The sequence below is a fragment of the Barbatula barbatula genome (genome assembly GCF_947034865.1).
Source record: "Barbatula barbatula genome assembly, chromosome: 15".
Lineage (NCBI taxonomy): Eukaryota > Metazoa > Chordata > Actinopteri > Cypriniformes > Nemacheilidae > Barbatula > Barbatula barbatula.
In genome coordinates this window covers 5,851,576-5,878,911 of record NC_136778.1, presented here as the reverse complement: position 1 = coordinate 5,878,911, position 27,336 = coordinate 5,851,576, and the positions used below count along the sequence as shown (strand labels likewise).

The following is a 27,336-nucleotide window of genomic DNA, read 5'->3' as shown; positions in this document are numbered from 1 at the left end:
CCAAGAAAATCTCAAACTGCTACAACGCATAACCAAAAGGTAACAACAGTAAACTAGAGTTTAAAACATAAAAAGTATATTTTTTAAAAAGTTGTGTTTTAAGACCCGTCTTAAAACTATCAATGGATTGTGGGACATTCAGATTTAAAGGGAGGTCATGCAGAGGTGGGGGCTGCAGTGCAAAAAGCTCTGTCCCCAATGGTTGGGTTATTAGTACATTTTACATTTACATTTATTCATTTGGCAGACGCTTTGACTTACAAGTAGTTTTTATACAGTGGCACATTACTGCAGAGCAATCAGGGGTAAGGTGCCTTGCTCAAGGGCACTTCAGTCATGACCTGCTGGCACTGAGATTAGAACCAGCCTTCTGATAACAAGCCCAACGCTCTAACCATTAGGCCACATCACCACACCATTGTGTTAAACAGAAAAACACAAACCAATTTGCTAACATTCTTCCAGTGCAATAGTAACAGCGATCTCTGTTGTTTTGCACCGTTGTTTCTGGAACTGCAAAACCATTAGCTTTTAGTGGGTGGGAAAATGTTGCCTGTACTACCCCGCAAACTTGCTTTGCTGACACAGGATCATCTTTTTCTGTGTCTGCTCGGTTCAGTGACCGGCAAAAGCAGCACATTCATAACCGAACGACATCTTGTGAATGAATTAACGCCAAACAGCCTTTCCACCTGTCATTGTTACTGACTGAACATAAGCATTCGTTTGTCATTATTCTTTTATGTCTGACAGCAGGAATATATAATATTAAATCACAAAACAACTTTTTATAATATAACAGAACGACTTTATTAGCAGGTTTATTGGGCATTCAGTTGTACTCATAAGTTCAGGCACCTATGTATAAATACGACACAATGACATCACAAATATGCAAAATAAAATCCCACAGAAATAAAAAGTAAAAAAATTATAATTGTGTTTTTTGTGTTTTTATAAAAACATGCACACATACATGCGATTATTCAAGAAAATTTTTTATTTATCAACATTTATGTACATTTTTATTTATTGGTAATTATAAATAAGTAAATTTGTACTTGAATATGTATATATGTATGTGTATGTTTTATAAATACACAGTTAATATGCACAGTACACAGACGTATATTATGGAAACACAAACCTTTATTCTGGATGCAATTCATCGCGAATAGTGTGACAGCCCCTGTTTTAACTTTTTATGTTATTTTAATTGAATTAATGAAATCTGTATAAATACACCTTTTTCCTAGCATTAATTTTTTCACAATTCATCATTGTCCATTATGATAACTTACTCTTGTTAATAACTTAGGTCTTTTTACTCTGTCCCAAATGATGGAACTGTTCAATAGTTTTGTTGTTGTTAACTTGCTATGGTTTTAATGCTAATTGTAAAATGAGGTTAAAATAAACATGCCTTAAGAAATATTCACTATAGTAAACTAAACCCAGCCTCCCCTATAATTTGTTATTTAAAACACACTGTCCACAAAATACACCTAATTTTACTAAACTCATCTCAGAACATGAAAACATTTTTACCCAGAAATAGTTACTGACAGTTCAGTTCACATGTAATGTATTCGTAACAGACTAAATGTTTTTGAAACATGATGTTAACCGTAGTAATAATGTGGTTGAATTAGGGATTCAAGGTCTCTGAAGCACCGGAGCTGTTAGCAGATCGAGCTGCGCTGGGATTAGACGTGTTGTACACATCTGCAAATAAATGGTTACATGTTATTAAAGAACTGTTATACTGTCCTTAGATGTCCCATATATTTAGTCATTAAACAGATGCTTCTATCCACTGAGATAATGATATATATAATTATATGTTATTTATTTTATTATATTACATTTTCTATCCAGAAATATAATGGCATAAGTGAGAGAGTACAAGAAGGTTGATTTATTTATATTTGATTTGTTTTTCGGGTAATTTACTCACTTTTCCTGCGCAGTCTTTCAAAGAAACCCAGTCCACTTGAGGATGATATTCCTCCATTAGTGCTCTGTAATGTATATCTCATAGTTAAAATAAAGCCTATGGAATCAATGTATTTACAATATGACTAATGTTGAGCAAGTGACATGAAATGCGCTTTATATACAGTTCTGTTATTTACCCTGGTAGGAGTTGAACTGAGGTTCTTCAGTGAAAGTTTTCCAGCCAGTGCCTCACGGACCTGCAACCACAGAAAACAATAGAAATGTTTGCATTTTCATTTGTTGTGAAAAATGGAACAGAAGCCAAATCATGTATGACAAAATGTTGTATATGTTATTGATAGATTCTTAGGCCAAATCCAATATTTTCTTAAAATAATATTTGCAATTACCTGAGGCTTCGTTCATTGTCTTAAATATTACTAGAATCACATGTATTTGACCAAGCCCACAAAGTAACAAAATGAACTCATACCTTGCCGTCTAAAAGCGTTCCAAACACCAAAACAAAGAATCCCTATAAAAGATGTTCAAATACAAAAAAAGGTAAAATATTAGTACTATTGTACCCGCTGCACTATACATTACTTTAAAATTCATTTAGACATAAATATTTTTCTTTTAGAGATGACAGTAGTACCTGAAAGGAATTGAGGATTGTAAACACAACATGAACTCCCAAGTTAGTTGACACCATGGTTCCAATCCCAAATCCCCATGTTAGACCAAAGATAGGAGTCAGAATGGCCAGACATCGAACAATGACCACAAGAACATGTTTCTCATCTGGCTGAGGTGTAGAACCAGCTCCTCTTCTTAACATCTTATACAGAACTACAACCACAACCATGATGTTAAAGGCGACAATAGTAAGAGCTGGAATCACAAATGCCAGCAGGGCTTTAGATTCCTCCCAGTTCAGCCAACATGCATCTCTTGTCCAAATATATCTACCAGCTGCAGCTGTGGATGCAACAGTAATAACCGCTATGAGCAAAGGTGCACCATAACCAACCGTGAAGGCAATGACCATCATTTTAGTCCTTGACATTTGAGAAAAGACCATGACAGTGCGGTAAAGGAGCAAAAGGGCTGAAATTAACATCCAGAAGAAAAGAGCCAGATAAAAAAAGTGCATGAAGAAAACAGCTGCACTGCAGGAATTCACTGGTGTTGGCTTTCCTGGATTTAAGATTGCAGCTCCAATGATGAACCAGATATCAGCAATCAGCAGTGACACAGCGATGTTGACTATTGAGACATGTCGCATGTATGATGTGGTATTTCTTGTCACTGACTTCCATACAATCTTCTCAATAATAAGACACAAAATCAAGCAGGCTATTGATATAGCTACGCCAATGTATGTTATATAGTCTAAAACAGGATCAACATTTCCATATGGTGACATCAGAATTGAAAAAGATGTTGTGTGGTTGCATTCACATGTAACTATGTTCCCTTCAGTCCCTGAGATCTTGACTTTACATCCGGATGAATCCCATCGGTCAAGAGAAAAGTTCCAGAAGACACACTGAGGATTTCCAAGTGATATATTTGTAATGTCGAAAGCAAATAAAATGTTATCAATTGTTTCGTTAACCTTTACCACAACCACGTCTCCATTGATGCGGTTTTCTGACGTTTCGATGTCATTTTTAGACCTATTACGAGTAGGCAGTATGTTGTCAAGCTTGGTTAAGAAAATAACAGTTATGAGAGTCGGCTTAACAACATTTGGTATCACAACCTGAGTCGTTGAGTTGGGTAGGTGAGATGTTTCAATGAATGAGCTTGTTATTGTTGCTCTTCTCAACTGAATGGACGATTTATTGATCGTAAAATCGTCACCTGAGAGACGATCACTTATATTCTCTATAGCTTGCAGAAGGTCTGTACTGGTTGTTGCTGTTGTGTCATTTTTTGTTATATTTTGCCATGCTGTAAGGGTGTTATCCAACAAAATAATGTCCACTGTTTGAAGAAAATCCTGAAAAAAAATATAGATTAGTACAAAAAGTCAGACTTTTTTTAATGATTATAATATTATAAACCACAGTTAGACTGAAACTAAAAAATATATATCGTAAAAAAGTCTTTAGACTTTTTATTAGGCCTACATTTAATGAAAACAACAAGCATACATTTTATAATAAAACACACTTCATTAGCATAAATCTCTGAATATACCTTCATCACATTTTTATCAATGGTAACAGTTTGTGAGATATTAGCAACTTTTACAAGCATCTCAACAATTGTTTGGACAGTTGTAGCAGATTGTGTTATCTCAGTAGTATAGTTCCCTGCAGTGTTACTGAGGTTTGCCACAAACGCTGGAATCTGCTCAACAACCAAGACCTGCATTGAAAATGAAAATACATTTAAATATGAGAAACCCTGGAAAAAGACATTTGGCTAATAAATACATGATCAATAGATTACCTTAGCTTCCTTCACAAGTTCTTTGATAGCTTCAACTACACATTCTCTCTGTATAGATATCCAATCATTTTTTGAGATTATCTTTTGACATTTATAAGTTATGTAACCTTCCAGGCCTTTTTCACACAGTCCCTTCACAACATCACCTATTTGTCCAACTCCAAGTGTTTCATTTTTACAGTCAAATTCTGGAATTTTCAAATATTGGATAAAACAAAAAATCAAATGATTGCTTAGTGACTTTAACAGAATAGGAAACGTGTTACTTTGTAAAGAAAGAGATATTTAGGCTCACCTTTGACTTTCTGAACTTGCGTACTTTTTTTGTAATAATCAAATATTTCCAATTCTTTCAGGTTTTTTAGTTGACACGTGAAGCTTTCCGTCTCACAATTTGTGCTGAAGATTTTATGTTGTAACTTAATGCAGCCGGGCTCTGATTTAGATAATACAGACCAATACATTTTTTTTAATAGCATACAGAGTAGAAAGAGGTTAAAAAGTTTGCTCACCCAAAAACGATTAAAGGGGTCATATTATACTGCTTAAACGAATTTTAGCATTTGTTTTAGATGTAATGTTAAAAAACGCTGTATTTTCCACACACTGTGCATGTTTGTATCGCCTCTTTGCTCCACCTCTCTGAAAATCGAGGTGTGCTATGATTGGCCAGTTAACCAGTGCGTAGTGATTGGTCGAATACTTCAAGGGTTAAATGGAAATGTAACACCTCTTACCATATTTGGAACATAAGGTTTCAAAGCCATTGTACCCGCAGGTACGCCCACCTTACTTGCGTATACATTTGTGCGGTCTTAGTCAAACCATACCACGAACCGACGTAGATTTGTGGGGGTGTGGTTACACGAGGTGTTTCAGGCAGGTCTGGGTGAGCATATGCTTTTAGATAGAATGAATGTTTTGTTTCCGACACTAAAATGATTGCAATTTTACGTGTATAATACTGACACAGGCAACTTTCCAAAGACACAAAAAACAGGTATTCGCGCCATATGACCCCTTTAAATGTTACTGCTAAAACTGGTCATTAGTGACTTTTGAAGCACTAGGGTGGCTGACACAGCAATAAGATGTCGTCACATTTCACTTCTTTCTTCAAGGAGATAACATATTTACGATTTTATGTATATTATATTGCTTTTTTTGCCAATAAATCCTCCACAAAAATCACACACAGCACCTTTAAATAATTGCAAAAAAGTTTTAAGGCCAAATCAAAATCCTGGGGCCCGTTTCAGAATGCAGGGTAAGTGCAAACTCAAAGTTAACCCGAAAAAAAACGGAATACTCTGGGTTTTCCGTTTCAGAATGTTTATCCACACTCCGCTTAATCCTTACATCACAAACCTCACTCATCGTGGCCGCGCTCTTTCATCTGAGCCCATTCTTTGATTAAACCTAGGGTGAACTTACTCAGAGTGGATTGAACTAATTGAAATCAGCAATTCTGAAACAGAAAACTCAAAGTAGCGATTCTCTGAGTAAATCAACTCAAATTCACATTTTAACTCGTTGTTGGTTAAACCTTCTTGTTGAAACGGGCCCCTGGTGATAACTGATCTCAGTAACTTTTATACAAACAGAATGTATATTTGTGTGTCTGACCTGAATCCACTGTGTCATCAGCAGGAACCCGGACCCACTCAATTGGGTAGCTTTCAGCGCAGCATCTCAGTGAGACAGTCTGATTTGTACACTGCCACTTTATTTCATTATTATCCACTATGATATTCGGGTTTGGTTGAATAACAATATTTTGCCACTGAACATAAGGTATCGTGCTTCTTTCAATGATACATGCGTATCTACCTGGAAAAGAACAAAGATAGCGGAATATTGTTATTTGCGAAATAGTGTTTTATACAAAAACTTTATTTACATTTAAATTTACTATGTTGATCCTGTCCTCTTTGCAGTTGTTTTTCTAGTTCAGGCTGAAAGGATCATGACAGCTCCATGTCTTTTGTCTTAGCCCCACCCCCTTGTTTCCTTATTCGTTATCCTGTTATCAGTTTACGCCCTTCATCTGTTGCCCTAGTTATGCCTCTTTTGTCCCTTTCTTATTTAATGCCTTTGTGTTTTCTGTCCTGTCGCGTTTGTCTGCATCCCTGTCCTGTCGCCCCGGTCTCTAAGTTATGTTAAGTCAAGTTTTGTTATGGTAAAGGTTTTTGTTCTTGTTTTCCCCTTAGAGGGATTTTTAGTTATGTTTTGTGTTAAGTACATGTCTTTTGTTGAAGAGCAGTCTGCCCTTTGGATCTGTTCCTGTCAGTTTCATGACATTACTGTATTTGGCAGATGCTTTTATCCAAAGCGACATACATTGCATTGTACTATACATTTTTTTCTGACTATTTGAAGTTACAATAACTTCTATTAGCAGATTGTATCACTTTATTATGTAAGATAAATCACATGACTCACCATTGTCACTTCCACTAACACCGTTCACTGTGAGAGTGCTATTGTCAACTCCAATGCTGTATTTTGCATTGTTTTCTGCAGGATCTTTGCCATTCACTTTCCATTTCATTATTCCCTTATCTGAATCTGGACGTATACACCTTAGTACCATATTTTGTTGAGGATAATAGTTAACTCTGGTTGTCAAATTTCTTTCCACTGAAAGTACAAGCAACACAATTCATTATATTTATAATTGGTAATATAATAAAGCATGAACCATAAAGACCAGGGAATTAAAACATCAATCATACATACAGTTTAACACAAATGTGTAAGCGGTGCTGCCCATTTCTCTTACCACTTTCCTCAAAAGAATTGTTAGCTAACAGGATTCCTGCTGCTTTGAGATTGTCATAGATCTGTGTGTTTGCTGATGATAAATCCAGGTTACTGTTGGTTGCATTGATGGTGTAGTCTGCTATAATACTACCAGACCTATGAATCAAAACACACAACCACTTTTTTAAACACGGTTATATAAACACAACCTATTTTATTTTACAAACAAAGCACTGGTTATTTTGCACTGGAAAATTATCAAAACTGTATAAACTAAATCAATAAATAGCATAAAAAACTGTCACTATATTTTGAGAATCCCCTTGTAGGTAAAGTGAAAGTCTAGATTTGAGCTCATACCTGAAACGTACGATTTTTGCCGAACCTTTTTTGTAGTTAGATACCTTTTCATAACCTTGGTCAATCTGTTAAAAAAATTGGTTAAAATATCCAATTTGTGGAAAGCATATTTAACATATAATACAAGAAAAATAGTAGTAGTACATTAGGTAAATTATATAAATAGACTCGCTTTCAATGACCTCAGCCAAATATAGTCAAATGTTACCACAATATATATTCTTTAATTTAATCTTTAAAACGTGCATATTCTTTTAATATTGACTATACAGTGTGTCCGGTTGCTTCCTGGTTTTCAATAAATCAGCTCAGGCATTTCTGGTAAACTGACAGCTATAGGATTTAATTCTAAGCTGTATTATTTAAACAAAATGAATATAAAAATGTACACACGTATGCCTATACATTTCTTTATTAAATTAAATTAAAAAGTACTCACTGCAGACTGAATTGTTTTAGTTTTTTTAATGTAATTCGGATCTTCAGGGTTGGTGAGGCTGGTATCAAACGACTCATTTATTCTCAATGACAGGTTAATGACTGTACAAATAGGTTCATAATCATCAATATGAACAATATTAATCAAATATATAAAAAAATATTCCTTTATCTTAGACTTACTTTTATCATACACAGGTGTGGCTGTAGATAAATAAATCAGAACAAAAAACAACATTATGAACAATTGTTTTTTCAACAAAATTCCCAACATTTAAAACAGCTTTTGAAAAGACACCAACAGACCATTTCAATGTTTAAAGGTCCAGTGTGTAATTTTTGGAGGATCTATTGAGAGAAATGCAATAATAATATACCTAACTATGTCTTCAGAGGTGCAAAAAGACATTTCAATGGGTCCCCTTATATGGAATTCTCCATGTAGTTTCTACAGTAGCCCTAAAAGGACAAACTGCTCTACTTCGAGTGTTTTGTTAATACGTTATCTCATTCGGCAAAGAAGTAAAAACATGACAACACATAGCCCTGTGTCAGCAACCGTTATGCTTCGAAAAGGAGGGGCAAGCGGTGGAGTGAGCCATTGGTTACAGTTAGCAACCTCACCCCTAGATGGGGCTAAATTTCACCTTTAAACGTTATTCTGATATACAGAATAATAAAGAACAACTGTTATAGTCCACTCTGTGCAGGAATTCGAAATATATGTGGCCCCCGTGTCATGACATAATAAAATTGGTATATTGTGGGCAATATAAACACTGTTAAAATAAACACTTTAAACACTGTGGGCTGACATAACTTACAGGGAACAGCTGATGTTGATGTGGTTGCTGGGGATGTTGCTGCTGCAGTTGATGTCTTTGCTGTTGTTGTTTCTGCTGTAGAAAAACATATTTTTGTCATATTAAAAACATAATTATATTCTAATCCAGTATTGGTAAGTATAATTCAGAGGATGAGAAAATCAGAATGAGGCACTCTACGTTTCTTAAATAAATACGGTAATAATAATAGTTGAAAGTTTGAATAAAATTAGTCAGATAAAATAAGTTGTGGTAAACAATACAACATAATACAGCAATACAATACATACTTAACAAACTGGCAGCATGTGTTCAAAAAGTAGCAAAAAATACAGTTAAAACTAACTTTTTGTTGCTGAAAATCTGTAAAATACAGAACTCACCTGTGCATGTGTTGTTGATGCTGATAAGAAGATTTCGGAACGTCGCAGTAAATCCAGCCCAACACGAACAATTGAAACCTCCATTTACATTTGTGCAGTTAGAACTTGGACCACAAACAGATGGATTCACCTGACATTCATCCACATCTGAAAAAATAAGGACGCTTTTATATCAAGCACTCAAGAAGTACTAAGAACAGTGATGATGCATATGAATGATTCAAACACTTACCAGAACACGGGTTACTGTTACTGACAGATTCATTCATCTTTGTGACATTATATCCACTAAGACAAGAGCACGAGAAGCTTCCTTTATAATTGTGACAATATGCGTTTGGTCCACAAACCAAAGACGAGTCGACACATTCATAAATATCTGGAATGAAAAAATAATATTTTGTTGTTGTTTAGAGCATCAAAACAGCACCAACATAAACTGTCAGTAACGGAAAACAAAATCTAAGTTGTTATTGATCATAAATGAAAACACAGATGTGATGTTAGATCCCACCTGTGCATGTGTTATTGATGCTGATGGTGAGATTTGGGAATGAAGCAGTAAATCCATCCAAACATGAACAATTGAAACCTCCATTTACATTTGTGCAGTTAGAATTTGGACCACAAACAGAAGGATTCACCTGACATTCATCTACATCTGACAAAGAACAACATATTTAGAGAAAAACATATTTTGACTGAATGTTTTTCATCATTGTGAAAATATGAAATCTAAACTCTCTTTTATTCTGTAGGGGAAGATAAGGTTTAAATGTGAATTGTATATAACTGCAGCAGGGCCACGCAGAGACATTTTAAGGGCCAGGTGCCCAAAAGAAAGGCACACATGGAACAAAGCGGTGTGTGCAACAAAACGGATGCTTCCGTAGTGATACAGCAGCGAATTCCTGATGAAGTTTTGAAAAAGAAACAAAACAGACCATTTGGATGTTTAGAAGTTTAAAAGTATTTTCTTTGCTGTGTGATTATAATGTGTAAGTCCAAATGGCCTTGTGTGTTCTGTCCTGTGCGGATGTGTTTTGCTTCACTCGCATTCAAGCTCGTGTCTCTGCTACCTGCTACCCGCTACTTTGCCTTGTTGGATTTTTTGGTTAACGTGTTATCGTCATTATAATTTTGTTAAGTAAGTCCATTTATTCAATTTTCTTGTTTTGTCCCATCGTGGGAAGTATTTTGTTTCATGTTTATTTTTTAGTTACATTCCTGTTCTCTCCCAATCGTGAGTCTTTTGTCTTAAATTATTAAAGCATCCTACCCCACACCCCCTGACAGTTATGTCTGTTGTAGAAAATATATATTTGTCATGTAAAAATAATTTTTTATAATAATGATTATGCCCGTGACACTTTTCTCACCCAAACCACAAGAAGGATTTAAAAGTAAACATTCACTTTTGATTGCTGTGAGATCTGGAATTTACGGCAGATTTTACATACCTGTCGGTACACTCATGCATGCTGTCCTATCTTCAGGAAAAAGATAAAAGTTAATTAGAAACAAACAAAATTCGACTGTTAAGTCGTACTGTTATTTACGTACTGTTAAGAACTTCGACAATAAAATACAGCAGCTGGTGAAGGTGTTTAACAGCATCGATATAGCGTAATACTTTAAAGTCATCAGAAGTTAAATAATGAGGCCTGGCATTAATATAGTTGTTTAAACGAGAAACGATATGAAAAAGACATTCAGCAGTTTGAGGGGACAGCAGTGTTCCTCCTCAGGAAAATGTCATTGATTTAAATCTGAGGCAGATCTTGAAGGCTGCAGGTATAGAATGACAACTGACAGTCTTGACAACTGAAAGTTCACCAGAAATTATTTATTACAAATTGCCTAAAATGGGAATAATTGTTTCTTTTACCTTTTATCTCAGCATCTGGCCGACAGTACTGTCCATCAACATAAGCATTGAGACAGCTGCATGTGTCATTAGTAGCACTACAGTTCCCATGTTTTCTACACATGTCACAAGGCCAGAAATACTGGTCCTCACATGTGCACTGGTACCCAGTGTCAACTAAGTCGCACACTGAGAAAAAAAAACATAGTACAAGTTCATTATGAATATGTCTGTGTTGTTAGACTCTAGTCTAAAGTCATGACACTGAATTTGTGATGTAATATTATTTACCTGTCGTAAAGTGTGTATCAAATATTGTTACATTGCCAATTGTAAAATTGTTCTGGATGTTCTTTAGATAACTCTTCATGAAATTGATCACAGAGATGCTGGAGGTATTTATCTCAATTTCAGCCAAATATTCCGTGTTCGAATCTGTAAAAGACCCAACAGGTGAAAAATTGTACTGTAAGCCTAATGTTTTAATTCTTCATTACGGGGTACTTTTAGTGTAGTTTTCTTTACAATGTTATATAAAATCTATATGATTACCTGCATGAAAAATATAAAGTGATATAAATTGATATAAACAGAGACTGCAGTTTACAATAAGTACACATTATGAGCTATTATTTGCAATACATATTATGTGAAAAAGGATCTGGCTTATTTGAGTGCATTTGCTGTTTGAAAAACATCATACTATTATCAGGATAATGTGTACCAGACATGGCATGAATCATGAATTAGACCTTCACGCTTTTGTCTTTTGGATGCTGTGGTTCTTCTGTGTCAGGTCCCTGGTTTGATCTCCCTTCACTTTCTAACTCACCTTTCCATGTGCACAGCTGATGCAGCTTGGCAATCAGCTGAGCGGCTCAGGAGCGCACAGCTGTTTCTTATTGCTCTCATTATTTTCCTTCCTTTATATTCCTCTCTGTTTCTCTCCTTCGCTGCTGTTGCGTTGTATTTACTACATCACCCTAGCTATCCTGCCTTGTCGGATATTTTAACTAACCGTGCTTTCTTCCAGTCCCGGTATTCGTGTGTTTTGTGGATTACTTTGGATTGATCTGCAGTTTAGGATTACGGTTGGGATTATGTGTTTGCGTTCTCCCTCTGGACTCTATTTGCACCTCGCCTGACCTTTGCCTGTTGTGTTTACCCTCTGGATTACCCTCTCGGACTCTGTTTGCCCCTCGACCGACCTACCACCTGTCTGACCCTGTCTCTGCCTAGCCCTTGGACTATCTGAAGCGCTGATCTGCTTATTGTTTTGTTCCTGCTCATTATTATCTGATTAAACCATTATTTTGAATCTGCTTTTGAGTCCTTACCTTCCATACCTGACACTTCTGTGTAGCTTCGCTGAAAGATAAAAATCTTTTTTTTAAATATTATTTTTAAGCTTCATTTTAGCACATTTGCTTGCATACATATAAAAATATCAAAGTAGTTGAAATAAAGTTCACCTCTGAAGAAAATCTTTCATTTGATTCCACATCACACATATGGAAAATCAGTATGGCCACTGTGAGTCCAAGAATGCACTTTAAGATTTCCTCTGTATCTGAAACATTATGAAATGACGTCAGGTTTCTACAAAAATTCTACAATTGTACAACATAAATATTGCATTTCACACTTCTAAAAATATAAAGGTTGCTGCACAACGATGCCACAGGGGTAGCTTTTAGACAAACGTTTTAGTAATTTCTTTCTTACAATTGTATAGGTCACAAAAAACTTTTGTTTTGTTCTATTACCATAAAACCTCACAAATAACTTTTTAGGGAACTTTATTTTTAGGAATGCAGGAGTGTTGAATATCCAAGTCCTTGAGCTATACTGCAAACTATCAATTTCAAGTCAACCTGGTGTAATGGACTACTTGCACATAATCTTCCCCGTTCTCATTTCCGGTAGCAGTGTTCAGCACATCTGCCGAGATCATGTGAGATTATTTCTATTTATAGGGCGATCACTTCGTTAAAGACAATAAACCCTGTTAGTGATGTTAACATGCTTTAATGTCCGTTTTTATGACAGATCTTATATTACTAAATTTTGCAAACTTATAGTCATCTCCTGAATAATAAAGCCGTTGTAAATGCACCCTGCAGCAGTCTCATTATATTTCATACGGTTTATCGACAATAAAAAGCCACCATACAACGATTGTTAAATATTCTATGTGAATTTAAATTAATTTGACGTTCATTTACATTGCAAAGTTTTTACAAATATGAGAATTTTCAAATTGCAATGTGCAGATAAATAAATACCAAATAAATACATTGCAAACTTTTTGTTGCATTGATCCTTAAACGTTATAGCTACTCTTTTTACATAGGCCTATAGTTATTGACAGAAATTGCACTTGCTCGCATTTACATTGAAAGCATCAATAAAAACGGCTTGTGATGTTTAGAATATTTCTTCTTATGTCGCTGATAATGTATGTAAAAATCGTATTTTTAACCGTTTTGGTTTCACAGGGAGCAACGCCCCATATTAAATACATTCTTTATAACCGTAACCTAATGAGCCGTACGATTTCAAGTCGGATGTAGGCCATGAGGCTACATGCAAGTAGTCCATTCAGAACACCTAAACTGACTCAACAAGATGTTTGACAGTGAACCAAACACCGCACAAAGATAAGTCAAATGAAAGTAATAATAATATGCAGTTTATATTACTTGAAATGGCCATGTTTCTCGTTGAAGTATTCAAGGCACATATACAGTACTTCTTCAGAGCAAGCGAATTGTGTGGCTCATGAATATTCCTCAGCTATTCCTTCATCTGGGGAAAAACATCAAATTTATCAGCAAATATATATCATTACCAATGTGGTGCATTGTCGGAAAATTGAAAATGAAACTACTGTAAAAAAAGCAAAACTCAAGGAGCGTCAAATTTAATGTGTAAGTGTGTTGAAATATTGTCTAATACCACAGAACCCACAATACCAGAGTAACAAGTGGACAAAACTTGTGAGAGAGACTGACAGAGAAAAAGTGCAATTGAGCGTGTGTGTACCTGTTTCTGTGTGACACATTCGCTGAGGAAATCAAAATCCCTGATACAAACAGTAAATGCTGGTATGGTTTTATATCAGCACTCTTAGAATGCCTCTGGTAAAACCAGATTAAACCGCTGAAACTACTGTACTAATCTGTAAATACACAAGTGAATAATATAACGTAGACATAACTCTATGATTTACACAACACTACTACAAATTACAGTCATTTTAACAGAGTCATTCACAGTTGCTGCTTTTTAATGAACACTCATAAAGAAAAAGAGTGATCAACCTGAATCTCTGTGTGCATTCTTTTGTGCTAAAGATGATGACAGAAATTGCACGTAAAACCATTGGACCTTATAATATTACTTATTTGTTACAGCAATTGTGATTTGAAAATAGGCACAGAGGCACTCCTTGGCATTTCATGACTCTATATAATGGTTTGCATTACAATATTTACAATAGACTACTACGTGGCACATATATTGTAACACTTAAAAGAAATGCATTGATTTCTGGCACACTTACCTAACCTGTGTAAATCCATGCTGAAGTTGCTGCAATAAGAAGCTGAGGGTCTAACAGTTGCCTTTGTAGTCACTATACCCTAGTAGGACTATTGGTAAGTTACTGAACTAGTTCGATTCTCTCTGCTCTTTTAGTGCTCGCTTGTGCTAAATTATTGGGCAGAGCAACAACAACAAAAAAATTCCTTCATGTGCATACATGTACATTATGTACACACCCTACTGAAAAGGAGTGTTCTCTTATTATAATTTTAAAAAAGCACTTCTCTAATTGTTATGACTCACGAATTCCCTTAAGCTCAGTGAATATTTACTTTATAGTTACTTATTTGTTAAAACCAGTGAATTTATTTCTTGGGCTCTTTGGTGAAAAAGATGCACACTATGGTACATAGTCTTATGCTTTGGGCTCAGAGGTGAAAAAGTCTGTAATCTAAGCACACAAAACCTTTTAGAATGTGCCACAGATTTCTGTTGCATTTCTCAACACCTGACTCCTTTCTCTTATGTTATTAAATATTTTTCATAATTTTATAATTCACATACCAATAAGACAAGTAGTTCTCTAAACTCCCTTTCGTGAATTTGAACGTACAATACATCCTGAACGTAGATCCCATGTGCACAGAATTCTGAAGGTTTCCCCACAAAATCCAAGCAGAAAATGCAGAAAGATCTACAAACTTTGTCTAGACCTCTTTAAATAGTAACAAACATTAAAAATGTACCTTGGAACACTTGGAATATTTGTACGTTTTAAAAAAAACTGTTTTATGTTAATACATAAATGGGTAACGTCGTTGCTTTCTCAAAATGAATTGTGTAATGTGTCATGTTTTTTATTTTTATTTAGTCATTTAGCAGACGCTTTTATCCAAAGCGACTAACAAAGAGTTCGGGGAGCAATAAGCGATATGTCATAAAAGAGCAATAGTGCAATAGGTGCTAATTCATAGTTACAAGTTTCAACAAAGCTTGACTACTACCTGTTGTCTCAGGAAATCTCAGACCAGAATATCATTTATAATTAACAATAATTCAGATGTGTTATATTTTAGGTGAGATAACAAACTACTTTTCTTGTCGTATGGTTTGGAGTACAGGTTGTCAGAAACACATTTATTAACGATTACTTGCAAGTGAACTGTGGATACATCAGGTGAAATAAACTGGATTCATAAAGACACTACAGTGAAGTTTTTTTTGAGTAACTAATAAAGGTAAATGCAAACAGCTTATTTAAAACCATATCAGCACAACAGCCCCTATATTATATAACTAAATATTTCAACAGCAACAAAAAAAAACTCTGTGACACCTGATGAGAACACAAGCACAACAGTAATCAATACAAACCAAAAGAGAAACACAAACTGACAACAGGGATACATAACATGACCCAAATTCGCATCACATTCTTACAACTCAACTCACCAGTTCAGTTTCTATCTTTTGTTGTTTATAATTCTCTTTAAGTCTTTTATGTCAAAGCACGTTATGTCAAGCCAATGGGTGAAAAGGCTTTGTAGAGATAAAGCAATAGGCAGCTATGTTCAGTTTATCTGAATACAAATATGTAACAATATAATCAAACAATAAACTAAATACAAGCACATTTTTCTAAAATGAAACTTCAGTGTTGTCAATGTATTCACAATGAAACAAATTTGCATCAAAAAAGCAACCAGACGCAATTCAATCTTCTTTTGAATGAACCAGATGATCCAGTTCACAAATCAATCTAGAGACTGAAAGGGTATTTTAAAAAAATAGGTCACAACAAAAAAAAATCACTCAGAGCCATTGAGTGAGTGAGTGAGTGAGTGAGTGAGTGAGTGAGTGAGTGAGTGAGTGAGTGAGTGAGTGAGTGAGAGTCAAAATTCTCTTGCGTCACATGATTCATACAGCCTTTAGATTAAATAGTTCAAGGAAGTTATATTTTCTCTCCCAATGGCTCTGGGTTTACCTATCTAAAGGATTATGACTCATTAGATATATGCTTCTAGATCAATGGAGGAAGAGATTACTACAAACAAAAAATGACTTAATATTCAGTCTGCTCCTACTGTATCTCTTATATTTTCACACAGTGCTTAACCCCGGGTTATCTTCGTTCTAAAGTGTTATCATCTTTGGGTGAACCATCCATGAGGTGACTCAAAATAGCATGGAATGAGGACGACCGGATGATTACATTAGAATTTCCGACCTATCAACGACTATATGAACGAATTTCTCCCATCAAAACTATCCGGCAGTCATGTCAATTATTCTGTTTACACCGTCCTGGCAGGCAAGGACACCCGGAAGCGAATATGAAATGAATGTGGCCAGAATGAGTTTCAAGGCAAAAGAGTTTACTGCGCACTTCAATTCTAAAGACATAGACCTGTGTTCTTGCTGGTTAGACATTTCCAAAAACTAAATGACCTTCCATGAAGTTACGGGTGGTGGTCAGAAAGGATGGGATTGTGATAGGAGCCCAATGTGATTACACAGCTGGACTATATGATATAATGATTTGCCCATTGCGTTCCCCGCCTGTTCTGGCATCGTGGCCCACAGCAACTGTCCACCGTATTAAAATCTTACGATGTGTAAAGTCTATACAGTCTGGTTTTAAATTATTGTTTGACCACTGTCAATACCAATGCTACAGTCGCTCTAGCGAACTCCTGAATGCCTGCCAAAATGGCAGAGTTCTGATTGCCTGACGTCAAACTCCGGAACTCTATTGAACAGTTCACAGATCTCATAAACATACAAATAATAAAGTTCAAACCAGGGTTTGAAATGTACAAATCTAAATACGAAAAGCTCATTTTAAACCCAGGGTTAGAGACAGTGTGAAAAAGGTTTACCCCTGGGTTAAGAATAAGCCTGGATTAAAAACATTAGGGGTGAAAAACTCTGTTAGAAAAGCATTAACAAAATGTTTTTAAATAGGATCTAATAGGATATAATTTTCTGGATTTAATGGTTTGTGTGTTACTCCAAGTAATGTCACAAAAAGAAATGGAAACATTTAATACTGTATGTTTTATTGTGAGTAATATTTCTTCAATTAAATATTTGTTGGTTATGTGTTAAAATATATTTAATATGTGAAATAACAAAATGAACAAAAATTTTTACACTAATCATCTCGGAACATTAAAAATGTTTTCACAAAACCAGTAACAGAAAGTGCAGCTTACATGTAACAGACTAAATGTTTTTGAATAATGATGCTGGTTGTAGTTAATATGATGGTAAATTAGGGATTGATTAAGGTCTCTGAAGCACCGGAGCTGTTAGCAGATTGAGTTGCGGTGGGATTAGATACGTTGTACACATCTGAAAATAAATGGAAACATGTTATTCAAGAGATGTCTTGACATATCCAGTACATTTACTCACTCAGCTCTTGAATCCAGTGTCATATTAACATGAGAAATACAACAAGTGTTTAATTTAATTGATCCATCGGCAAATGTTATTTACTCACTTCTGCGCCATCTTCCAAAGAATCCCTGTCCACTTGAGGATGATGTTCCTGCATTAGTGCTCTGTAAATTAGAAATGTTAGTCAAAATATACCAGTGGAAAATGACTAAATAAGCATTAGGAGATCCTGTCACGATCACAAGTTGGAGTGCCCAGCAAGTGCACTAGAAGGCACTCTCCTCATAACCCTCTACCCAGACTCATCAGCCATTATTGTATTTCACCTGTACCTTATTAACCGTGTCTATTGTTATTTGGATTACCCAGTTTTTGCCTGTACCCCTTTGGATTTGTTTGTCCTGGTTGGACTAATTACATGTGTAGGGACTTTTGCCTGTTTATGATTTTGGATAACCCCATTAATAAACTAAGACATTTGGACTATTATTAAGCATGATGTCATAGCCATTGACGTGCAGTATACTTTATATAACATATTTTACCCTGGTAGGACTGGAACTGAGGGAACTCAGTGACAGCTTTCCTGCAACTATCTCCCGGACCTGCAACCAGAGATGGACTTAGACCTAGTTCATGAAGGAATGTGTTGAAAGGCCCCTAAAATAACTACATGTAATTTTACTATCCATAATCATATCGGAACACATTACAATCACGGGTATCTGCTAAGGCACACAAAGCAACTGAAAAAAAACATACCTTTTTGTCTAAAAGTATTCCAAACACCAACACAAAGAATCCCTATTAAAACAAATGTTATGTTTAGTGTCACACCAATAAAACTAGGATTACAATTTGCAATTTCTTATATTAAAATCAGGGAGCAGCATTTCAGCAGATTTCTTAGGCCTAGTCCACACGTACACAAGTATTTTTTTTAAAACTTGTCCACACTAAAATGCAAAAACATGCTATAAAATGCTATCAAAAGCATGCCAAACCAACAGGTGGCGATATAACCTTAACCATAAAGACTTGCTGGCCAATCAGAAGACTTGAATCTGACATCAAACAAAGGAGATGGCTGCACGCATTCCACGTCTACACGACAACACTGAAACCAGAGTTTCTAAAAATCTTCACCCTAGCCGGAGTTTTAAAAAAACTTTAGTTTCCGTGATAGGGTACTGCGTTTGAGTGTGGACGAACGGCCAAACCACATAGAAAAACTGCAGTTTTGAAAATACCCGTGTTCGTGTGAATAGGGCCTTATACATTTCATTATATACAAATTGGCTTTTAAAACATACAAAAACATGTAAATAAATATGACTAATGACTCAAGGATGGTACCTGAAATGAATTGAGGATTGCAAACACCACATGTATACCAAACTCAGGTGATACCATGGTTCCAATGCCAAATCCCCATGTTAGACCAAAGATAGGAGTGAGAATGGCCACACATCTGACAATGACAACAAGAACATGTCTCTCATCTGGTTGAGTTGCAGCACCAACTCCTCTCCTTAAAATCTTGCACACAACCACAATCAAAATCAGGAGGTTTATGAAAACGATAGTAAGAGCTGGAATCACAAATGCCAGCAGGGCTTTAGACTCATTCAAGTTCAGCCAGCACACATTTTCTTTTGAAACATAGTTTCCAGCTCCAGCTGTGGATGCAACAGTAATAACCACTATGAGCAAAGGTGCACCATAACCAACTGTGAAGGCAATGACCATCAAGGCTGTTGTTGACATCTGAACAAAGACAACGATTGTGTTGTAAAGGAGCAAAAGTGCCGAAACGAACATCCAGAAGAAAACAGCCAGATAAAAAAAGTGCATGAAGAAAACCACTGCACTGCAGGGACCCACTGGGATCATTTGCTTTGCGTCTAGTTTTGTGTGTGGATTTGAGATTGCAGCTCCAATGATGAAACAGATGTTTGCAATCAGCAGAGACACAGCGATGTTGACTATTGAGACGTGTCGCAAGTATGACATAACCCGATGCTGGGCTTGATTTCGTCGTATTGACTTCCAAACAATCATCTCAATAATAAGGCACAGAATCAAGCTGGCCATTGAAATGGCAACACCGATGTATGTTATATAGGCTAAGGCTGTGCTTTCTAAAGGGTTTTCGTTAACGAACGGTGACATCAGGATTGAAAAAGAGGTTGTGTGGTTGCATTCACATGTAACATTGTCTTTTCCTGAGATCTTGACTTTACATCCAGTTAAATCCCATCGGTCGAGATCATAGTTCCAGAAGACACACTGAGGATTTCCCAATGATCTATTTTGAATTTCAAAAGTTAATGAAATATTGTGTATTGGTGGTCCAACCTGAACAACAGTCACTTCTCCATTAACGTTGTTTTCTGATGTCCTGCTGTCATTATTAAGAGCATTACGAGTAGGCAGAAGGTTGCCAATGTTTGTGAGGATAATGACGGTTATGGAAGTTGAATTAGGAACATCTGGTATCATGATTTCAGCTTCCGAGTTATTCAGATGAGATTTCACACTGAAGGTTTTATGTTTATCATCAGTTATATTTCTATTTAACTGAATGGATGGTTTTGTTATTTCAAAATCCGACACATTTGACAGATGGCTACTTATGGTCTCAATAGCTTGCAGAAGTTCAACGCTGGGGTTTCTTTTCGTCTCGTTGCCGTTGTTAAATTTGTTCCACGTGCCTGTGGCTTCATCTGATATAATAATGTCCACTGTGGTAATGAAATTCTGCAAATAGAAAATAATTCCAAATATGTATCTTACACAACAATGAAGGTAATCATCATTCACTGACAAAGACCTTACATTTGTAGAAAAATATATACAGTTACATCTATTAATAAAGTCTATAAATATAAGTATTCTGGTTTAATTCATGACAAAAGAAAGTCTGCTTCATGGGACAATTTCTGTGATGACCTTGTTAGGGGCAAATGACAGGACACTGCATGTTACACTACAGTACATTGAAAAACAAATAAGAAATTTTAAACAACACACAAATCTTGAACACATACCTCTATTTCAGGCTTATTTATAGTAATGTTTTTGTTTTCTGATATTTGAGCAATTGTGGTGAGTATCTTCACAATTGATTGGATAGTCGCAGCAGATTCAGTTATATCAGCATTATTCTGCTTTGCAGCATTACTGAGGGTTTCCACAAACGTTGGAAGATCATTCACAGTCAAGTCCTACATGACAAAGTACAGAAATGCAGATATAAGAAACATTTCAAGGGGAGACTTCATTGTTTTTCACTATTAGATGAATGATTAATAGGTTACCTGAGCTGTAGTTTCAAGATCTTTGATAACTTTGACTACACAGTCGTCCTGTATTTGATCCCACATTTTTTTGAGTCCCGAACATTTATATGTAATGTTTCCTTCCTTGCCATCATCACAAGGTTTTACAATCATCTGATTTGCTTTTCCAGATCCAAGTGTAGCATCGTCACAGTCAAATTCTGGAACGGCCAAGTACTTGATTGAGTGCAATGTGCCACAAATAGTAAAAAAATCTATTGAACATCGGTTGAATACATAAAGTTATACTTTATATGCACTTTCGCTTCGTTTTTTAGGTATCTTTAACTTTTGAACTTTGTGCAGTTCAGCAGTGGCACAGATCCCTCATTGCTCACACACAAATTAGATCAAAGTTAAGGTGAACACAAGGAATGTGATGAAACCGTAAAAATGAAGCTTGCTTTGTCATCATGTAAAGAATGAGAAACTGAAGACTTACTCAGGGCGCTTGTCTGTACCGTGACACTCCTCGTGCTATAACTGTATCCAAGTAGTTGTGGTAAATTCTCGAGTTGACATGTAAAGTTTTGTTTCTGACAATTTTCACTCTGGATTGTATGGCTTACAGTAATACAGCCTTTCCCTGATTGAAAACAGTGACTTCATTTATTGTAAATAGCAATCCAAGAACATAAACAATTGCCTTTTTGACTTAAAGGGGTAGTTTGCCTTCAAAATGAAAATCAAGTGATCAATTACTCACCCTCTTGTCATTTCAAACGTGCGTGACTTTCTATCTTCCACAGGACACAAAATAAGATATTTCGAAGAATATTTCACTTACATAGAAGTGCCGTTCCATTACCAAGATTTTACAAAATATCTTTTGTGTTTTGCAAAAGAAAAAGAGTCACACAGGTTTGAAATTACAAGAGGGTGAGTAAATGACGGAATTTTCATTTTGAAGTTTTTATTAATGATGTAAATAAGGAATGTCGAATAACTGATAAAAAAACCTGTTTTTTCTATTTTGCCATTTAAGACCCACTTAATACTGTGGTCCGCATTAACACAGCATGTTAGTTGAATGGTACGTCCATCACAGGCAACAACTAGTTCATTTTCACCAACATTGATACGGGGTTGTTGTTTAATGTCAATGTTTTGCCACTGGATGTATGGTATTGAATTAGTTTGGATGATGCATGAGTATCTGCCTAAAAGTGGTCAAAATAAACAATGTTTGATTAGACATGTTCTAAAGCAAACTTTCCCAAATTCAGTAAAGAACACTTGTAAAGCAAAGGCTATAAAACATTTCACTATTATACTACACACTTAGTTGAAAAGGTTGAACTATAATTAACTATCCATTTAAAACTGCATGCAGTAAGCCCATCAGTATACTGGTCATTTTACTGCCTAAAGACTCATTCAGGAAAAGCGGCCCAGGTAAGAAGTTTATTCATGCTGAAAATGTGTGTACTTTACACAAAATATTTTACAGTATACTACATACTTTGGCCTCAGTAATAGTATGCCATTTCAGACATAGCCTACAGATCAGGAATTTCATGCCGAAAGGGTAATACCGTTTTTTAACTTACAAAATAATATTTTGTAATGTTAATGGTGCTAATTTAAAACTCAGTTCTATACAGATATATACATCAGGCTACTCACCACTCTCAGCAGCACTTTTCACAACAAGAGTTTTATTGTTGTTTGTAATAGAGTATTTTATGCCGTTTTGTGCCTCTTCTTCATTCACTTTCCATGTTATCCATCCCGCAACAGATTGTGGACACTGAAGCGTCACACTTTCCTCAGGATATATATCTGCTCTGTTGGCGAGATTCGTTTGTTCTGAAAGTAAAAACCACAAAAATGTCATTGAAATGTCAACAAACAACTAGTAGTAACATATGGCAAGAAATGTAAAATATACACATTTCAGAATATACATTAGACACACTACTCTTACCAGTTTGAGAAAAACTATTCAGGGCTAAGGAGGCAGCAGAAAAATTGATGTTTGCAGGGGTAAAATCAAGGCTGTCTGTTATTACTTGAATTGTGTAGTCTGCTATAATACTACCAGATCTATGGAACAAAAACATTAATGATTTAAACCACTATGTGAATTAAAACAACATCAAAACCTCAATCAATAAAACTTAACATTTTACATGAATGTTGTGGGAAAATCAATGTGCGCATTTGAACACCCTCGTCTTCCTCTGAGGTTTTACATTGGGGTGTAATTGTGAAAATATAATCATGAAAAAAAGAATCCAGTGCATCAGAAATTCTTTCAACATTATTATTATTATTATTAGTAGTAGTTTATAGGGCTAGTGATTCTTCGATTTAATCGATCTTCACTTTAAATGAACAGTATCGATTCTGGAAATCCCCGAATCAATTTTTGATGCAGGTGCCTCAGAGAATATAATCTGTATTTCGCATCTCGTCCAGAGGAAGGCGCCATTATTCAAGTTGAATTTTAAAATTGTTTTATTTCTTAAACATGTTTCAAGTTTTAAATGAATTTCAAGTTGTTTCGTTGTAGCCCATTTACAATGTTTTTATGTTTTTACAGCAATGTTTGGTTACTCAAAGTAAAAGTAAAAAGTAATGCAAAGCCTTTGTGTGGGCTCTACTATTCCACGTGAATGTGTATTTCATTACTTTAGCTGAGAAGGGGCGTTTCAGTTACCAGACTAATATTTAAATGAAACACTAAAAATGAATAGATTCAAAAATGAATTGAAGACATATAAATAAAAATCTAATCAAATTCTCAAAATGGTCTGAATACCCAGCCCTAGTAGGTTATTGGTCATCAATGCCTAATGTTCATGAAGGCTTGAACTGCAAAACCCTTTTTTCAGGCACTTGGCACACATTTTGTTAAAGCATTTCTTAATGATTTGTTATATCTTTAATGACTTGCGTCGAATTTAGATTCATACCTGAAGCCAGTGACGTTTGCAGAACCTTTAAGGTAGTTAGGCAATTGTATAAAGCCTTTATCAAGCTGTAAAAGGCAAACATTTCTTATTTTTAGAATGCATGTAAAACCAGAATAAAATAAAAAAAAGCGACAGCGTTCTCAAGCTGGTTCTTTCAGTGCTGCAAACAGAATCCCTGATTCTGTCCTAACTTCACTCTCCACTCACAGCTGATAACTTACTAAAATAATATTAGCCAAGATTTTGGTTGGAATCCTCTTTGATCTTGGATTACGTGCTGCTTGGCCTTAAAGATGTCAATAAGTTAGATTTACAGTAAGATAACGCTAAATCAAATTTTCATTTTTGTTCAAAACAGTACCTCAAAATAAAGTAAGTTGACTGAGGTGGAATACATTTACAGAAATAAATAAATGTAAAACTTTGCTAAAAGTATGAAATGATCCCACTGTAGAAGTTATATGCAAAATGTATCAAAAGCAAAAGGTGAAGTATTTGAATGCAACCAATGCTATAGAAATAAACAGAAAACAATATGTTTATTTGATATAAAGTACAATACTTACTGCCAAATTAACTTGTTTAGCTTTACTTGTGTAGAACTCATTGTTGGGATTGATGAGGTTTGTATCAAAGCTTTCGTTGAATTTCACTGACATTCCAAAAACTGTTAAGAGTTTATATTAAGTGCAAAGTCATCAATATTATGAATACGATATACAATGTATGTTTTCTAAGTCTTTAGTTTACATATCTGTTAGGATCAAATATATACAGTCTCATCAGTTTTTACTGTACTCCATTATCCCTGACATTATAATTGTAAGGTCAGTTCTTTAATCGTGTGAACTATGGACCATCAGCAGTAATGGAATTTATATGAATTTTACTTCACTATTATACTGTTATATTATACTTCACAAGTCACCAAAAGAATTAGAAACAAATTTTGGAATCTTCGCTCACTTTTTTTGTTCTGCAGGGAAGTCTAAATGAGAAACATGATCTAATTGTTGTGTTAGACTGTAATGCAGATAATACGTACGTTTTGGTCGACATTTTGTGCTTTCTTCAAGGAAAATGATGAAAATAGATTAGAAATGAACAGTAACCAGTTCTGCCAAGTTTTTGTGATCACAAAAGGTTTTTACCGGTCATCTGACTGATTGGCTGACATAACTGTTCATCACTTGGTGCAGCTCTGAAGCAGCTGCATGTGTTGTTTGTGATGTTGCCACAGATGTCATATTTTATACACATATCACAAGGCCAGAAATACTGATCCTCACATGTGCACTGGTAACTAAGGTCGTTATAGTTGCACACTAAGAAAGGAAAGCATACAGTACATGAACAAACAAGATATTTTTCAACAGATCAGTGGGGTTTTTTCGTGGTCAGATGATAACATGTGAAATTATTTACCTGTCGAAAAGCTTGAACCAATTAATGTCACATTGTCATAGGTAGTATTTAGAATGATCTTCAGATAATTCTTGAGCTCATTGATCATAGAGGCGTTTGATGCATTTATATGAATGTTATAGAGAAACTCCGGCTCTGAAATATTCACCAAGTAAAGCATTGTTAGCTCAATGTTTGATTATCACAGGCGGTGTAATGTTCAGTAACATTTAATTTACAGTTTCCTTGTTACACATTTTACTATTTATACAATCATGCATAATTGCATATAACCAACTCTATACAACAAGCTAAACCCTCATTCTAAAAAGTGCTTGTTGCTAATTAATATGCCGCAATACTTAAATGATTGTCTATACAACGCGATAAACTGTACAGTACACAATACATATTTATAGCAACAATTATAATTTGTTAATATAAGTAACTCAAAATGCACAGAAATAAACAACCGTTTATGATACAATGTTGCAAATAACTAGAAATGTTTATGTAAATAGTTACAATAGTCAGTTTAACTAAGCTGCTGACAATGTGTACAGGACATAGTATGAAACATGAATTAGACCTGCACGACGGTGTCTTATGTGATGGTGTGGTTCCTCCATGTAGCTGAACTAAAATAAAGTTTTAAAAAGTATTAATAATTATTAAAAGTATTAAATCATTTCCAAGTAGGTTGCAAAAATACACTTGCAACTTGAATACACAGCATTTGGTATTGTGGCATTACCTATAACCTAAAAGACAATACGAAACTGCAGTCTGTCAACCAGTATTCTAAACTGGCTAACATTGAGTTTAAATATAGTTGATCTGCAATAAAACTCAGCATTATAACTAAAGGTCGGACATCTGCAGCTTCAATCAGACTTCTAGTCTTTAGTTTGATGAGCATTAACACACATATGCTGTACAACAAAGTACTTCAATGTAAGTATTCTTACAAACATCAGAACAAATACAACATCAGCCTGTAGAAAAATATAAATCATTTCACCAAACACAGGCTGCCCTTTGCGGTCTACTTTATGTGCAGAGCCAGATATAAGCACAGTAACAATGTTTTCGTAATTTTCAAAGTCAAGTTATCTAACTTATACTTGCATGCATATACACATAGATATTTAATGGCAGTATAAATAAAGTTTACCTGTGAAGCCTTTATTTTTTCTGGGAAATAATTTGATTCCACCTTACACACATGGGTAAGCAGGACAGCCACTGTAAGTACTAAAGTATGCTTCAATATTTGTCCTGTATTAGAGAAATAAAAAAAACCACAATATTTGAATACAAACAACCACAGTAAACTATGACAAACATTGACTGTGTGCATTTGTTATACATCGCATATACAGTCAGGAAGAACCCAATAGCAGGTAGTGTTGAAGGGGTTTTAAAACAAACACACGATGGGGAAAAAACACTGACAGGACTAAGATGCAAACTGAATGGCATGGTACAAACCACCAGCTAGGAACCATGTAAAAGTACAACGAACAAGCACAAGCCAATAGACATGAGGGCATTAAATAGGGGGAAACCAACAAAGGGTCATTAACAAGCAGCAGGTGTGGGTCATGAAACACTGGGGGGAAGCTAACAAGGAAACAAGTGGGGCGGGGTCAGAGAAGAGACCGGAGAGAACGCATATTATGTCATGAC

The 27,336-nt window shown here is 35.3% G+C and overlaps 2 protein-coding genes across 3 annotated transcripts; both read right to left on the bottom strand.

Annotated features, from left to right (window-relative positions):
• Nucleotides 1-789: 789 nt before the first annotated feature.
• LOC306904513 (adhesion G protein-coupled receptor F5-like) lies at nucleotides 790-14,772 on the bottom strand. Of its 2 annotated transcripts, XM_079474488.1 has the most exons (26): nucleotides 14,602-14,772; nucleotides 14,082-14,217; nucleotides 13,739-13,844; nucleotides 12,509-12,606; nucleotides 12,374-12,404; nucleotides 11,328-11,471; nucleotides 11,058-11,225; nucleotides 10,630-10,659; nucleotides 9,684-9,830; nucleotides 9,402-9,548; nucleotides 9,170-9,316; nucleotides 8,787-8,861; nucleotides 8,146-8,166; nucleotides 7,964-8,064; nucleotides 7,525-7,589; nucleotides 7,184-7,320; nucleotides 6,844-7,041; nucleotides 6,028-6,231; nucleotides 4,697-4,837; nucleotides 4,402-4,589; nucleotides 4,147-4,317; nucleotides 2,597-3,946; nucleotides 2,432-2,473; nucleotides 2,136-2,195; nucleotides 1,958-2,021; nucleotides 790-1,725 (listed from the first exon to the last, which is right to left on the bottom strand). In XM_079474488.1, exons 3-26 carry the CDS (start codon nucleotides 13,749-13,751, stop codon nucleotides 1,649-1,651), a joined length of 3,819 nt encoding a protein of 1,272 aa, XP_079330614.1. In that variant the 5' UTR covers nucleotides 13,752-13,844; nucleotides 14,082-14,217; nucleotides 14,602-14,772; the 3' UTR covers nucleotides 790-1,648. The 2 variants fall into 2 exon arrangements, with proteins under 2 accessions (XP_079330614.1, XP_079330615.1); XM_079474489.1 differs by lacking the exons at nucleotides 12,374-12,404; nucleotides 14,082-14,217 and having other exon boundaries at nucleotides 11,328-11,502; nucleotides 14,602-14,740.
• Nucleotides 14,773-16,704: 1,932 nt separating this feature from the next.
• On the bottom strand, nucleotides 16,705-25,828 carry LOC306904570 (adhesion G protein-coupled receptor F4-like; the record flags this gene model as incomplete). Its single annotated transcript, XM_079474558.1, has 13 exons — nucleotides 16,705-16,809; nucleotides 17,249-17,331; nucleotides 18,530-18,644; nucleotides 18,747-18,788; nucleotides 19,341-20,744; nucleotides 21,035-21,211; nucleotides 21,305-21,540; nucleotides 22,952-23,134; nucleotides 23,253-23,371; nucleotides 24,244-24,308; nucleotides 24,810-24,910; nucleotides 25,395-25,568; nucleotides 25,669-25,828. The coding sequence occupies 13 exons, from the start codon at nucleotides 25,826-25,828 to the stop codon at nucleotides 16,705-16,707; spliced, it is 2,964 nt and encodes a 987-aa protein (XP_079330684.1).
• Between the last annotated feature and the right edge of the window lie 1,508 nt (nucleotides 25,829-27,336).